This window comes from Camelina sativa, chromosome 10 (assembly GCF_000633955.1).
Source record: "Camelina sativa cultivar DH55 chromosome 10, Cs, whole genome shotgun sequence".
NCBI classification, from domain to species: Eukaryota; Viridiplantae; Streptophyta; class Magnoliopsida; order Brassicales; family Brassicaceae; genus Camelina; species Camelina sativa.
The window spans coordinates 24234218-24246148 of record NC_025694.1 but is presented as its reverse complement, the minus strand read 5'-3'; the positions used below and the strand labels follow the sequence as shown (position 1 = coordinate 24246148).

The window sequence follows — 11931 nt, the reverse complement described above, 5'->3', positions numbered from 1 at the left end:
AAAAAAAAAAAAAAAAAAAAAAAAAAAAAATCAAACTTGGTTATTTCTCGTGAGCACGAGCCAGCCACGAGCTTGTCGTGGTCGACCTATTAATATATATATATATAATTAGAGTAGTAGAGTGAGATGAAGAAGCTTAAACAACAATAATTATAAAATAAATATAAGACCTTCAATCTTATAATTCTGATCGTCAATGGCGATTACTAGTACTGTTACAGTTCGTATCACTGATGAGCTCTCTCCCACCTTCTTCTCCTCCTCCTCCTCAGCTTCCACTAGAGCTTACTGGAAGTTAACCCGACGACTGACCTCCTTCGCGTACGATCGCCATACGGATCGGGAATTCGGAATCGGTGGTAAGTTGAAGGCGACGACGAATCCGTATTCGTACACGGAAGTGGCACGGCCTGAGGAGAGGAAGAGTTTGACGGTTTTTTTGGTGGAAGCTGGAGATTTCGTCGGATCAGACGGTGGTCCGCCTCGGTGGTTCTCTCCGTTGGAATGTGGCAAACGCGCTCCAGAATCGCCTCTTCTTCTCTACTTACCTGGTCTGTTTCTTCCGATTCCGATTGCTCTCGTTTGAATTGATTTCTGAGATTTCTGATTGGGTTGATGATGATATCGAAATTGTGAAAACTAGTTTTTCCAAAATTTCAGGGATCGATGGTACTGGATTAGGGCTCATTCGCCAGCATAAGAGGCTTGGAGAGTAAGTATAGTTTGATCCAATCTTTTTTATTTGCCTTAGAGCCTTAGATTTGAATGTTTCAACACTTCAATATTTATCTACAAGGAAGGAATGAATGGTTTACTCTTAGTTTCTGATGTCATTATCATATTTTGATCATGGATAGGATATTTGATATATGGTGCCTTCACTTTCCAGTCAGTGATCATACTCCTGCTCGAGGTTACTTCTTCTTTCTTAAGCAGTTAATTTTTAGTGTTTCGTATTCTTCTTATGTGGGTGAAACTCTTACTTACTGTTGGCTTTTCAGATCTTGTGAAGCTCATTGAGAAGACAGTTAGGTCAGAGCACTACCGTTTCCCAAATAGACCCATTTATATTGTTGGAGATTCTATTGGAGCTTCTCTTGCTCTAGTTGTTGCTGCCAGTAACCCCGACATCGATCTTGTCTTGATTCTCGCTAATCCAGGTAATTAAAACAAGGCTACTTACTTTTTTTTCTGGATCGTTGAGATCATTTTTTGTGTGATTGTCTTGAGTCCTAAGATGTTTCGGGCCATTTATGAACCAAGCTCAGAAAAGTGTCATGAACAAACCACCTACTTTATGATAGAAGCTTTGAGTAGAGTAGGTAGATCTCATGGAGTGTATACATCTTATCTTGTGCTAATAAATAGACTCTATTTGATGCAGTCACTCGTTTCAACAACTTCATATTGCAATCTTTATTGGGCTTCCTGGATATTTTGCCTGACGGAGTTCCCAGCTTGATAGCAGAGAATTTTGGGTTTAGCCAAGGTCAAGTTTCAACCCTTTGTATATCTTCCACGTCTATCTATCGGTGTTAAGCAAAAATAAATTAGATGCAAAGACTGAACCTTCAAAATTTCTGTCTCAAAGATGGGTTTCAGACTTTCAGTGTCAGGTTTTGCTTCAAAGTCAGGACTAACCGTCTTTCATAAATTTTATTACGTAGGTTCTCCGTTGACAGAAATGTTCGAGACCATGCTCAATGAAACTGATGCCGCGCAGATGGCTAGAGGGCTATTAGGAGAATTATTTGCAACTTCGTCTAACATGCCTGTAAGACTCTATTTTTAGCACATTACTAGTTAAACTCTGTGATCTGCAAGACAAAAAAATATGCATCTATCATTCTTGTTGTTTCGATTTTACTTTCCATAGTCATTCGCTACATGTCAGGAGATAAGCTCACGAAAGCAAATAATTTACAGACTCTGATGAGAATCTTTCCCAAGGACACACTTCTGTGGAAGCTTCAATTGCTTAAGTCTGCTTCAGCGTGTGCTAATTCGCAGATGGACACAGTCAACGCCCAAACACTGATACTTCTGAGGTTCATACACTAGTAAACTTCTCTATTTCCTTACTGAATATAAGTGGAAGTTCGAGTGATCTGTTTGATTGTAATGAATTTAGTTAATTGGAAGTTGAGTTGTAGCTTTAATAAACTTGTGTTATTGCAGTGGACGTGATCAATGGTTAGTGAACAAGGAAGACATTGAGAGACTCCGCGCATTGCCAAGATGTGAAGTTCGTGAGTTTGAGAATAATGGACAGTTCCTCTTGTTGGTAAGGAGCTCTTTCTCCTGATGTCAGTGAGTCCTATTTAATTAATTCACAAGAAATTCTAGAGCCAACAAAACTTTCAGATTATGTTTGCTTTAATAACATACAGCTCGATCGATGTATATTATGTCATGATGTCAGGAGGATGGCGTAGATCTGGTGAGTATCATCAAGCGTGCGTATTATTATCGCCGTGGGAAGTCACTTGATTACATTTCAGATTACATTCTGCCTACCCCATTTGAGTTCAAAGAGTATGAAGAATCCCAAAGGTAAAATGACTCACTTATCATATCGACTCTATGCTGTGTCAAACTAATTCCGCGACTTAGATCTAGTGAAAATATTTTAGTATAGTACTAGCTACTTAGCACATACTGAAGTAGTATTCTTTTTTTAATTTCTCGGGTCCAGATTGGTAACTGCTGTTACCTCCCCAGTCTTTCTCTCAACTCTAAACAATGATGCAGTAGTAAGATCACTTGCAGGAGTACCTTCAGAGGGACCGGTTCTATATGTTGGAAATCACATGTTGCTTGGTATGGAGTTGCATGCAATAGCACTTCAGTTCTTAAAAGAAAGGAACATTCTGTTGCGAGGACTGGCACATCCATTGATGTTTACCAAAAACAAAGGCTCAAAACTCCCTGATATGCAGTTGTACGACTTATTTAGGATAATAGGCGCAGTTCCTGTCTCGGGTATGAATTTCTACAAACTACTTCGCTCAAACGCTCATGTGGCTTTGTATCCTGGTGGTGTCCGTGAAGCTTTGCACAGAAAGGTGATGATGTAATTTCCATATATGCCTTCTTTTTTATTTTTTTGAGGCTTTATATCTAAAGACACATTTTACAGGGTGAAGAATACAAGTTGTTTTGGCCAGAACACTCGGAGTTTGTAAGGATCGTATCTAAATTTGGAGCAAAAATCATTCCTTATGGAGTTGTTGGAGAAGATGATCTTTTTGAAGTAAGAAATCTCTTTTCCGTTCTCTTGAAACTCCTATTGTGTCAATCGGGTTTGGACTAACTCTCCTCTGTACAATGAAATGATTCTCAGATGGTTTTAGATTACAATGATCAAATGAAGATCCCTTTCTTGAAGAATCTTATAGAAGAGATAACACAAGACTCCGTTAACTTGAGGTATGTTCTTTTATTGACTCTGTTAGAAATAATCAGATGAACCGTAATCATATAACATTTGATTCTGAATCTAGTGATGGTTATATTATATGGCCAGGATCGATGAAGAAGGTGAACTGGTAAAACAAGATTTGCATGTGCCTGGGATAGTTCCCAAGATCCCGGGACGGTTTTATGTATACTTTGGGAAACCAATAGAAACAGAAGGTAGAGAGAAAGAGCTAAGTGATAAAGAGAAAGCTCATGAGGTTTACTTGCAGGTCAAGTCTGAGGTAGAAAAATGTATGACCTATTTGAAGATCAAAAGAGAAACTGATCCTTACAGAAACATTTTGCCGAGGTCGCTCTATTACCTCCTTCATGGTTTCTCTTCCCAAATCCCAACCTTTGATCTACGAGATCATTAAATTTAGTTACTAAATAAGTGTTGTAGCTCTATTTACACGAACCTGATTTAGCTGTGTGATAAAAAAGATAAAACACGTAAATTTGGGTATGTTATTGTAACTTTGAAAGTGTGTATGGCTGTTAGTTAATGTGGAAAGGTGAGCGAGTCGGGAGTATTTTTTTTTATCAAGAATTATATTTGTGTTAATTTTTATAAACCGAGAGGTCCGACACAGTAACAGTAGTGTTCTCTACAAAGTAAGTCAGCCATTACTGAAAGTGAAACCTACTTGGTATGATGGCTATATAGATGATAGATGATTATTCTCTATTTTATATGTACAACGTTCTTTTATTTTCTTCTAACAAAAGCTAAAGCAGAGAGTTTCAACTGGTTACACGTCGAAGTATCTTGGATTTTCTGGGTAATGATACTCCACATTCAACTGCAATTTCAAAAGCCACATCAGCGTTTTGCGTTTGCTTTGAAAAGTAGCTTTTACCAAATGACGTTTGAATAAGATTTCTTAAAACATACCTTTCCTTCATCAGAATCAGTGTGCCGTTGAGGAAACACAACTCTCAAGTCGTTATACAAATAGAATCTCCTCTCTCCATCGTCTGCTGAATCCAAGCTTTTCTTCTGACCTATTTTTGTGGCTTTCTTGCGTAAGGGGCAAATAAATTTTAGATGTAGAGCGTAGCGTATGACTCCGGATTTTGAACAGCGTTTTCCTGTTTCTCTGTACGTCTCACGACAATTCTTGTTCCCACACTCATTCGGCGAATGCAATTCATCCACTGACTCAGATCCTTCCCTACCTTTATTTGCATGACTTTGGTCTATTCTATCTGTAGATTTGTTGGCTTTGGTCAGAACAGAGGAGGCCAGAGTAACCTTTTGGCGCAGGAAGGTCTGACCATGAAACAAGACTTCGATCAAACATTGATCATTGCATCTTTTAGATAACGCAAGCAACAATTGAAATCTAAAATGGGATAGCAAATGAATTAAACAAGGGGAGGAAGGTTTGAAGTTACCTTTGTACCGTGTGGCATATCAGATAAGTCATAATTACAGAGGAAAGTGTGAAGAGGTGTCTTTTCAGGGTTACTCAGAACCTGCGAAACAGAAGATCATACCATGAATAAACTCATCATATAATTCTAATTTTAATTCGTGATTGCGAGAATCTACTTTTTCAAATAAGACAAGAGACTAGAGGGTACCAGTTGGATCCGACCCTTCATAGGAATTCGAAGCCGTCTATTAATGCTCTGAGCATCAGAATTGTTTTGGTTGGTTTTCAATTTCTGACCCCATAATTTGTTTTGCGAAGATCCTCCAGAGATATCTATGGAGGCATAGTATAGTAAGAAGCAATCATCACCAACACTTGTAACTGAGAATGGAAGCTTTTGGGATTTTGGAGAGATGTTTCCACCAGCAATACTAAGAGTGGCAAGAAAACCGTCGATCTTCTACAAAGAACGACACAAAAGAGAGTAAGTGAATCAAAAATGTAAATGTTTTTTGGTTTCTGACAACAAAGAGTTTTTGACTGGAGGTTTTGTGAATCTTTTATGGGTTTTGGTGTGAGTGAGACCTGATTAGTTTGCCCATGGGAGAATCTTCCTGAAAAGAGGGATTCTTCAAAAGAACCAACCAATGACCTTTGAATGGGACGTCCACTCAAGCTTCTACTAAACCTATTGCATGGAGATGTAGGAACTGATTCAATAGCCCTATCCATTGAAAAGGCTCTCTGGATACCATTAGTATCATCAAACGATCTACGACCAGTCCTGAGTTCTGCTTCTTCACCAGTATTCCTTAAACAAACACCATCTTCAAAAACCTTCCCATTTAGGCCCCCTTGGAGAGCTTTCATTCTCTCGGAAAATCTTGGCCCAAGAGGCGACAGTGAAAGTGGAGGGGAGACAGATACATTCTTGTGACATGGTAATGGCTTAGCGGGTACTAGAGGTCTTTCATGTACTGGTGAATATAAGTAAGGTATATCTTTTGTGGGATGCAGATCACTGGAGTCAAGCAATGGACCATCCGTGAAGATGGTAGATGAAAGCTTACCCCTGTGTGACGAGTCATTCCCCCATTCAGAGCAGGTAGAAGTGGTAAAGAAACATAATGTCTCAGAGATATTGGCCTTTTTATGATCTTGTGCAACAGGAGTGTTGGTTGTAAACTGTTGGTTGCTACGGCTGATATCAAGCGAGTCACCACTAAATTTATCGGGAAAAAGCTTACTCAGAGGAGAGCTAACCCGTTTCCTGACTAATGATCCACCGGTGATATCTACTCCATTAGATCCACCAGTGCGATTACCAGTGATACGTGTGTATTCATTACTCGGTGAGCTAGATTCATTTGACTGGAAACCAACTATCCTTCTAACTTCAGTTCGATTCTGATTCAAAATAACCTTATCCGTGGCATAAGCCGGTTGGTGATCAGATAATGAAGTAACAACAGCCCGAGTGTCATGAAATCTCCAAAAGTCATCATCATCTCTAAACTCCAAAGATATCAATGCATTTTTCCTATCAGGTTCTCCTCCAATAAAGGAGCAGAGGCTTCCTTCATTATTATTCCCTCGTAAATTACCGGTGGAATCACCACCAGAAGAAGTAGCAACATTTACAGGAAGACTTTGAGAAAGGCTGCAACTTGAAGCAGAAGACAAACCTTCAATTGCTTGGTCGTTTGAAGCAGTATGTGGCAGACCCATGGCAATGCTCAGAGGACCTTATCACTTCTAAGAATATAGTTGCCTACAACATATATATGTTGAGGATTATATAACACAGAGTTGATAGGTTTCACACTAGATCTCCTGAAATGAACAAAAAAAAAAAAAGGGGGAGAAGAAGAATCAACACACTATAACACAAGCTGTAAGAGTAAGAAGAGATGATGATGATCATTGATCAAGGAACATTTTTAATCATATAAACCAGAACCATTCCTAAGCTTAGAATCAATGAGGAATCATAGTGTAGAAAACTTCAAAATAAGGCACAAATCAACAAACGACATACATAAAAAAACAAAAAAAAAAATCAAATTATCATTCTCATCTATCATCAGTGTGTATAAGATTCTCAAAGCACACAGTGTCTTTTTTTAAATCGTTATATAGAAATTGATCGAATTCACAAAACCAATTAAAAAAAAAAAAAAAAAAAAAAAAAGATAATACGTTACATGAAACCTTATTGGTNGAACCCAGAGAGATTGCACATTTTGTGTGATCAAAATCAAAAAAATGAAGAGATGAGAGCTCTCATCGTCGTCAATCAGAGCAACATCAAAAAATTTGAGAAACTACAAGATGAAACGATGATGAAACAAACGCAGCGATGAAGCAATAAAAAAATGTTTTCTATACGCAAATCCGAAATCGCAATCCCCAGCCCCCAAAATCGAACAACAACAAGTGAATTTCCAAGGATACAAAACGAACAAGACGAAAGAACTAATAATGGAGAAAAAAAAAGAAGAAGAATGTAGATGATGGAGACCTCTTCTTCTTCTTCTTCTTCTTCTTCTTCTTCTTCTTATCTCTCGTCTCGTCTCGCCTCTTTCGCTTATAAATAAATCCCAACATCGCATCTAAAGCTCCCTTTTTTTTTTTTTTTTTTTTTTTTTTTCCCTTTTTTTTTTTTTTAATTTGNGGAAACTGTAGTGTTTACTGTATAATACAACTATTTTAGCATTAACGCATAATAATCGTTTTTTTTTTTTTTTTTGGTCTCTAACGGCTGCTTAATTAATCAAAATTTGTTATTTTCGTCTCTTTTTATAAAGTGGGAAATCTAAAAAAATTCCAACTCATAAATTATTTTGCAGTCTCATGCGCAACTCACAGTCACAAAAAAATCACGATCTCTAGACTGAAACTTAAGACAAAAAAAAAAAAAAAAAAAAAAAAAAAAAAAAAAAAAAAAAAAAAAAAAAAAAAAATAGTTTACAATGCAAATTATACTTCAAAAAAAAATCAAAATACTAGAAAGTCTAGAATAAAACAATTAAATACAAAAATTCAAATCAAATCAAAGATGGCTACAAGTTAGGTATTTTATCCTCTTTTAAGTGAGCCGGATAGTTAGTTAGGCCCATCTTCACGTGTTTATCCGGTAAACGCATTTCTCCTTTCTCCAGCCAATACTCTCTCTCTGATCATGTTACTGTCATTTTCACTTTCCTTTTTTGTGTAACACAAAATACCATAATTAGAAATTAAATAAACTTTAGCTTGTAAACTCAAAAAAAATGATAAATGTCTACTTTCTTCTTTAAAGGAGAAATCAATGGATTTTGTAAGGTTAATTTAGTATCTTGGTTGGAGAAAGGTAGTATCATTTCATTTTCCCTTAAAACTCAATTTTTATCATATTTTCATAAGTAAAGAGCTAATTTTTACGTTGACATTGGTATCAAAGTAAAATAAGAAGTAAAAAAGAAAAATCGGAAGCCTAAGAACAAATTAGGAGATTCAACAACTAAAGAATTACAAAATATCGACTTCTATATTTACTCGCGTACGCAGGTCTCTTTCTACAACTAACGTTTTGATCAAACGCAACGTTACAGCGTCAGTAGTGTTCAGTCAGTTTTACTCCTGCGTTAATAAAAATATAAACAAAACCATGTCTTAAAATCACTGATGATGAAGATAAGTTATAGAAAGATCAAGTTAGTTTTGTTTCCGTTACCTCTAATTAGTCCGCTCTGATGACCAACTTCCCCGACTTGAGACCGAGACAGCGATCTGAGATTCATCAGAGACGCTGGAGTTAGCGGCAGAGGCGGTGGAGACGCTACTCTGTGTTGGTTCCTCTCGGGCAAGGGTTGTTGAACCATGATGGCTCTCTGGTTTCTACAAGGTATAGAGAAGCTTCTCGCTACCACAAGTGGTGGAACCGGAAGTGGTGATGCTACAATGTTGGTTGACACAACTACATTGCTTCTTTCTTGATTCCAAGCCGCTAATGGCGCCGAATGACCAACCAGACCAGGAGATTTCGAGCGTCGTGGCGGTGCAAACTGACCTGGTGGTCTTGGAAGCTCATGGAGTTCGTTGATCCGAGGAGAAGAAGCAAGCGGAGGTGAAGCGCTAGGAGAGATCTTTGGAGAAGATGACTGAGCCTGAGCAGGAACTGGAACTGGAAGACGGGTCGAGAATGGTTTAAGTGGTCCCGAAAATGCGTGTTCTGAAGGACGGGGAAGACGGGAATAGAGGTTGTTTTCCACATCTTTATGAGCGGTCTTTATCGGTTCTAGCGGAGAAGAATGCCATAAGTTTGCACTGTGGCTTGTTTGGGTGACGGGTTTTGTGAATATTGATGAGGACTTTGAATCGACTGGAGTTGGTAATCTGTAAGCATTTGCAGATGGCGTCATCTGTCTCATCAATCTATCTGCTATATCAGATTTCTTTTCTGGAAACAAAGGTGCTGAATGGCTGCTCGTTCTGCGATCTCGGTTTGAAATTGGATGCTGGTGCTCTTCTCTATGATCTGCATTTACCTGCAGCAGAAAATATAACTTCAACACCGAATCATTCATACAATTGAGAGTTAACAAATTTTAAGTACATATATAACATACTGTTGCTGATGCTGTAGGTGAAGGGCGTTGAAATGAGAGATCTGTGTCATCCATCTATATGGAAATGGCAGTAAATGAGATTCTGTTATTCAATCGGTAAAGTTTCTCTTTCCCATTTTCAGGTTCATTTTAAAATTCAAATTACCTTCATTGATCCATGTGGTGTAGATATAACTTCTGCTCTCTGCTCGCTTGTTATGTAGTCAAAACTTAGTTCTCCATCTCTGTTAACAAGTCGGTCATCATCATCATTATCCTCACTACATTCCATTTCGTTCCCATGATCAGAGAGCTCACAGTCGATGTGTTGTCTCTCTGCAGCAATTCTGACTTGATGTTCTACTGCCTCCAGCGATTTTAGACCAGCAAAGAACATATGCATCTATGCGAATATAAGAAAGCATAAGAGACACTGATTGAGCAATTGCAGATCGGTTTCTTACAGAGAATAGTCATCTTATTCATATTGTACCTGAGCAGTGTGATGACGGGCAGCTTGTGTGAGGAGACTTCGAGCTTGTCCTTCTTTTAGAGATTTCAATCGGAAAATGCACAAAGTCGCCTCATCTTGTAGCTCATCACGGGCAGTCTCTAACTGACGGCGAATAAGTCTTTCCCCTTTACTGCCTTTAAGTTGTACCTTGTCTTTCACATGCTCCGTAATCATGTGCTTAACGACGTCTCTGTAAGTAAGACTCAGAGGTTTAAGGCAAAGATTATACAAAAACAACACCAAAAACAAATAAAAAACTACATTGCAGAAAACAACTGACCTCTTTTCTTCACATTGTTGCTTCATATCCTGAGAGGGAAAGACAAGAAAAGATGTAAATATAAGTGGTCTTTAAAAGGTTGGACCGAGAATTTTTCTGGCTTTCATATAAACTATGACTTCAAAAGACTAAAGCTAGGAGGGCATACCTCGACTGTTCTAAGGTCACTGAGAAGTGACTCTGAAGGTCGTGTAATGGTCTTGAATATTTGAGAACGCTGAATAAAGAGTGAAACAAGAACTTCCTCAGTTTTGTTCATAATTATACACATTTGATTCATGAAAAGTACAAGGTTGCAACATACAACTTACATAAGTGTCGACGAGTTTCTGAAGCTCAAACTGAACTTTACCTAACATTAGCAGAATTCCACCTGCAGAAGAAGAAACAATGTTACCGCATGGAAACATGACAAACAAACTTCCATGATAGCCGAATCTTAGAAAGCTTACCAGTTTCTTGATCATTATGAGGCGCGATTTGTGCCAAGCATGAACCCATTTCCCCCAATGATTCAGAAAACTCTGATGATAATACCAAACGAAAGAAAAAAAAAAGAAGAATGATGAATGCTAACTCTAACAATATACCAATCAAGCATCCAAATTCATACAAGAAGCTAGACAAGTGCAGATTTAATTATAAAAAATTAGGAAGCTTATAATATTACCATATGCGCTATTAGCCATCGCAGCAGCTACCTCAAGTAATCTATCATAACCTTCTCTCATGTCTTGCATATCCTGAAAACAATAGAGCAACAATAACAACTTTTAGGCTATTAAATCATCACAGAAATCGCTAAATCCATAACTTAATTAATGACTATAAAATTCATGTTATCCTCCAGTTCTAAATTCATGAAACAGGCAAACAAAGTAGCATCAGTTACAATACCAATTCTCTAATTACCATATAACTAATATAAAAGTCAATTCCAGATTCCTCCATAAGAAATATCTACAAAAGTAGAAATTAATGAACAAAGTTTCTATAAATGTAAATCCTCAAAAAAATACCAATTAAGTCAAAAAAAAAACAAAACTCGATCGAAGTATGAAGAACATCAAAACCCTACTTCAAAAATCCCACGATTCCGCCAAAAAAAAATCCGAGAACATAAATTTGTGAGAGAATCAGTGAATAAAATAACCTTAGCGGCACGAGCAAGACCATCAATCTGAGCGGTGGGAAAAAGCTCTCCAACATCAATCGCATCGGTCTTAGGCAATGCGAATCTCCTTAACCTTCCAAACGAAGCTTTCATCATATCTATATCTCCCCCTAATCAGGAAGCGCTCGATGATTTCGCAAAAATTTGGGAGTTGTCTAAAGAGAGAGAGAGAGAGAGAGAGAGAGAAGAGAGACGAAGGAGTGAGTGATTTTTTTCAAGTATCTTTAGGATGTGTTCAACGACATTGAAGAAGAAGAAGAAAAGAAAGTTTGTTTTTCTGGTCAAAAGAAAGAAAAAAACAGATCGGAAGAAAGAAACAACAGAGAGACGGAGACGGAGACGAGACCATTTTGGAGAGAGAGAGAGAGAAAAAAATGATACGCGTCGTCTTAACAAGATGAACGGTTCAGAAAAGAGATTTAACACGTGGCCTAATCTTAGAAGAGATGCCGAGACTGGAGAAAAGTCAAAGTCAAAGATTTATGACAAAGGCGGAAGTAGGAAGAAGCAAAAAAAAAAAAAAAAAAAAAAATTTT

The 11931-nt window shown here is 37.7% G+C and overlaps 3 protein-coding genes across 7 annotated transcripts; 1 reads left to right on the top strand and 2 right to left on the bottom strand.

Moving 5' to 3' along the window:
- LOC104719785 (acyltransferase-like protein At3g26840, chloroplastic) lies at positions 141–3992 on the top strand. 3 transcript variants are annotated; one of them, XM_010437755.1, is made up of 13 exons: positions 141–551; positions 661–712; positions 858–913; positions 1002–1160; positions 1385–1489; positions 1668–1774; positions 1927–2048; positions 2179–2284; positions 2423–2553; positions 2759–3065; positions 3140–3253; positions 3344–3429; positions 3527–3992. In XM_010437755.1, exons 1-13 carry the CDS (start codon positions 197–199, stop codon positions 3834–3836), a joined length of 2010 nt encoding a protein of 669 aa, XP_010436057.1. In that variant the 5' UTR covers positions 141–196; the 3' UTR covers positions 3837–3992. The 3 variants fall into 3 exon arrangements, with proteins under 3 accessions (XP_010436057.1, XP_010436056.1, XP_010436058.1); XM_010437754.2 differs by having other exon boundaries at positions 197–551; positions 2696–3065; positions 3527–3836; XM_010437756.2 differs by having other exon boundaries at positions 419–551; positions 644–712; positions 2696–3065; positions 3527–3836.
- Positions 4028–7455, bottom strand: LOC104719781. Of its 2 annotated transcripts, none has more exons than XM_010437751.2 (6): positions 7360–7455; positions 5424–6671; positions 5047–5295; positions 4858–4938; positions 4355–4732; positions 4028–4262 (listed from the first exon to the last, which is right to left on the bottom strand). In XM_010437751.2, the coding sequence occupies exons 2-6, from the start codon at positions 6564–6566 to the stop codon at positions 4212–4214; spliced, it is 1902 nt and encodes a 633-aa protein (XP_010436053.1). In that variant the 5' UTR covers positions 6567–6671; positions 7360–7455; the 3' UTR covers positions 4028–4211. The 2 variants fall into 2 exon arrangements, with proteins under 2 accessions (XP_010436053.1, XP_010436052.1); XM_010437750.2 differs by having other exon boundaries at positions 4030–4262; positions 5047–5298.
- Positions 8212–11714, bottom strand: LOC104719780 (uncharacterized protein At2g33490-like). Of its 2 annotated transcripts, XM_010437749.1 has the most exons (11): positions 11375–11714; positions 10892–10964; positions 10674–10745; positions 10533–10594; positions 10370–10438; positions 10222–10250; positions 9921–10131; positions 9594–9830; positions 9449–9502; positions 8554–9367; positions 8212–8459 (listed from the first exon to the last, which is right to left on the bottom strand). In XM_010437749.1, the coding sequence occupies exons 1-11, from the start codon at positions 11489–11491 to the stop codon at positions 8434–8436; spliced, it is 1764 nt and encodes a 587-aa protein (XP_010436051.1). In that variant the 5' UTR covers positions 11492–11714; the 3' UTR covers positions 8212–8433. The 2 variants fall into 2 exon arrangements, with proteins under 2 accessions (XP_010436051.1, XP_010436050.1); XM_010437748.1 differs by lacking the exon at positions 8212–8459 and having other exon boundaries at positions 8519–9367.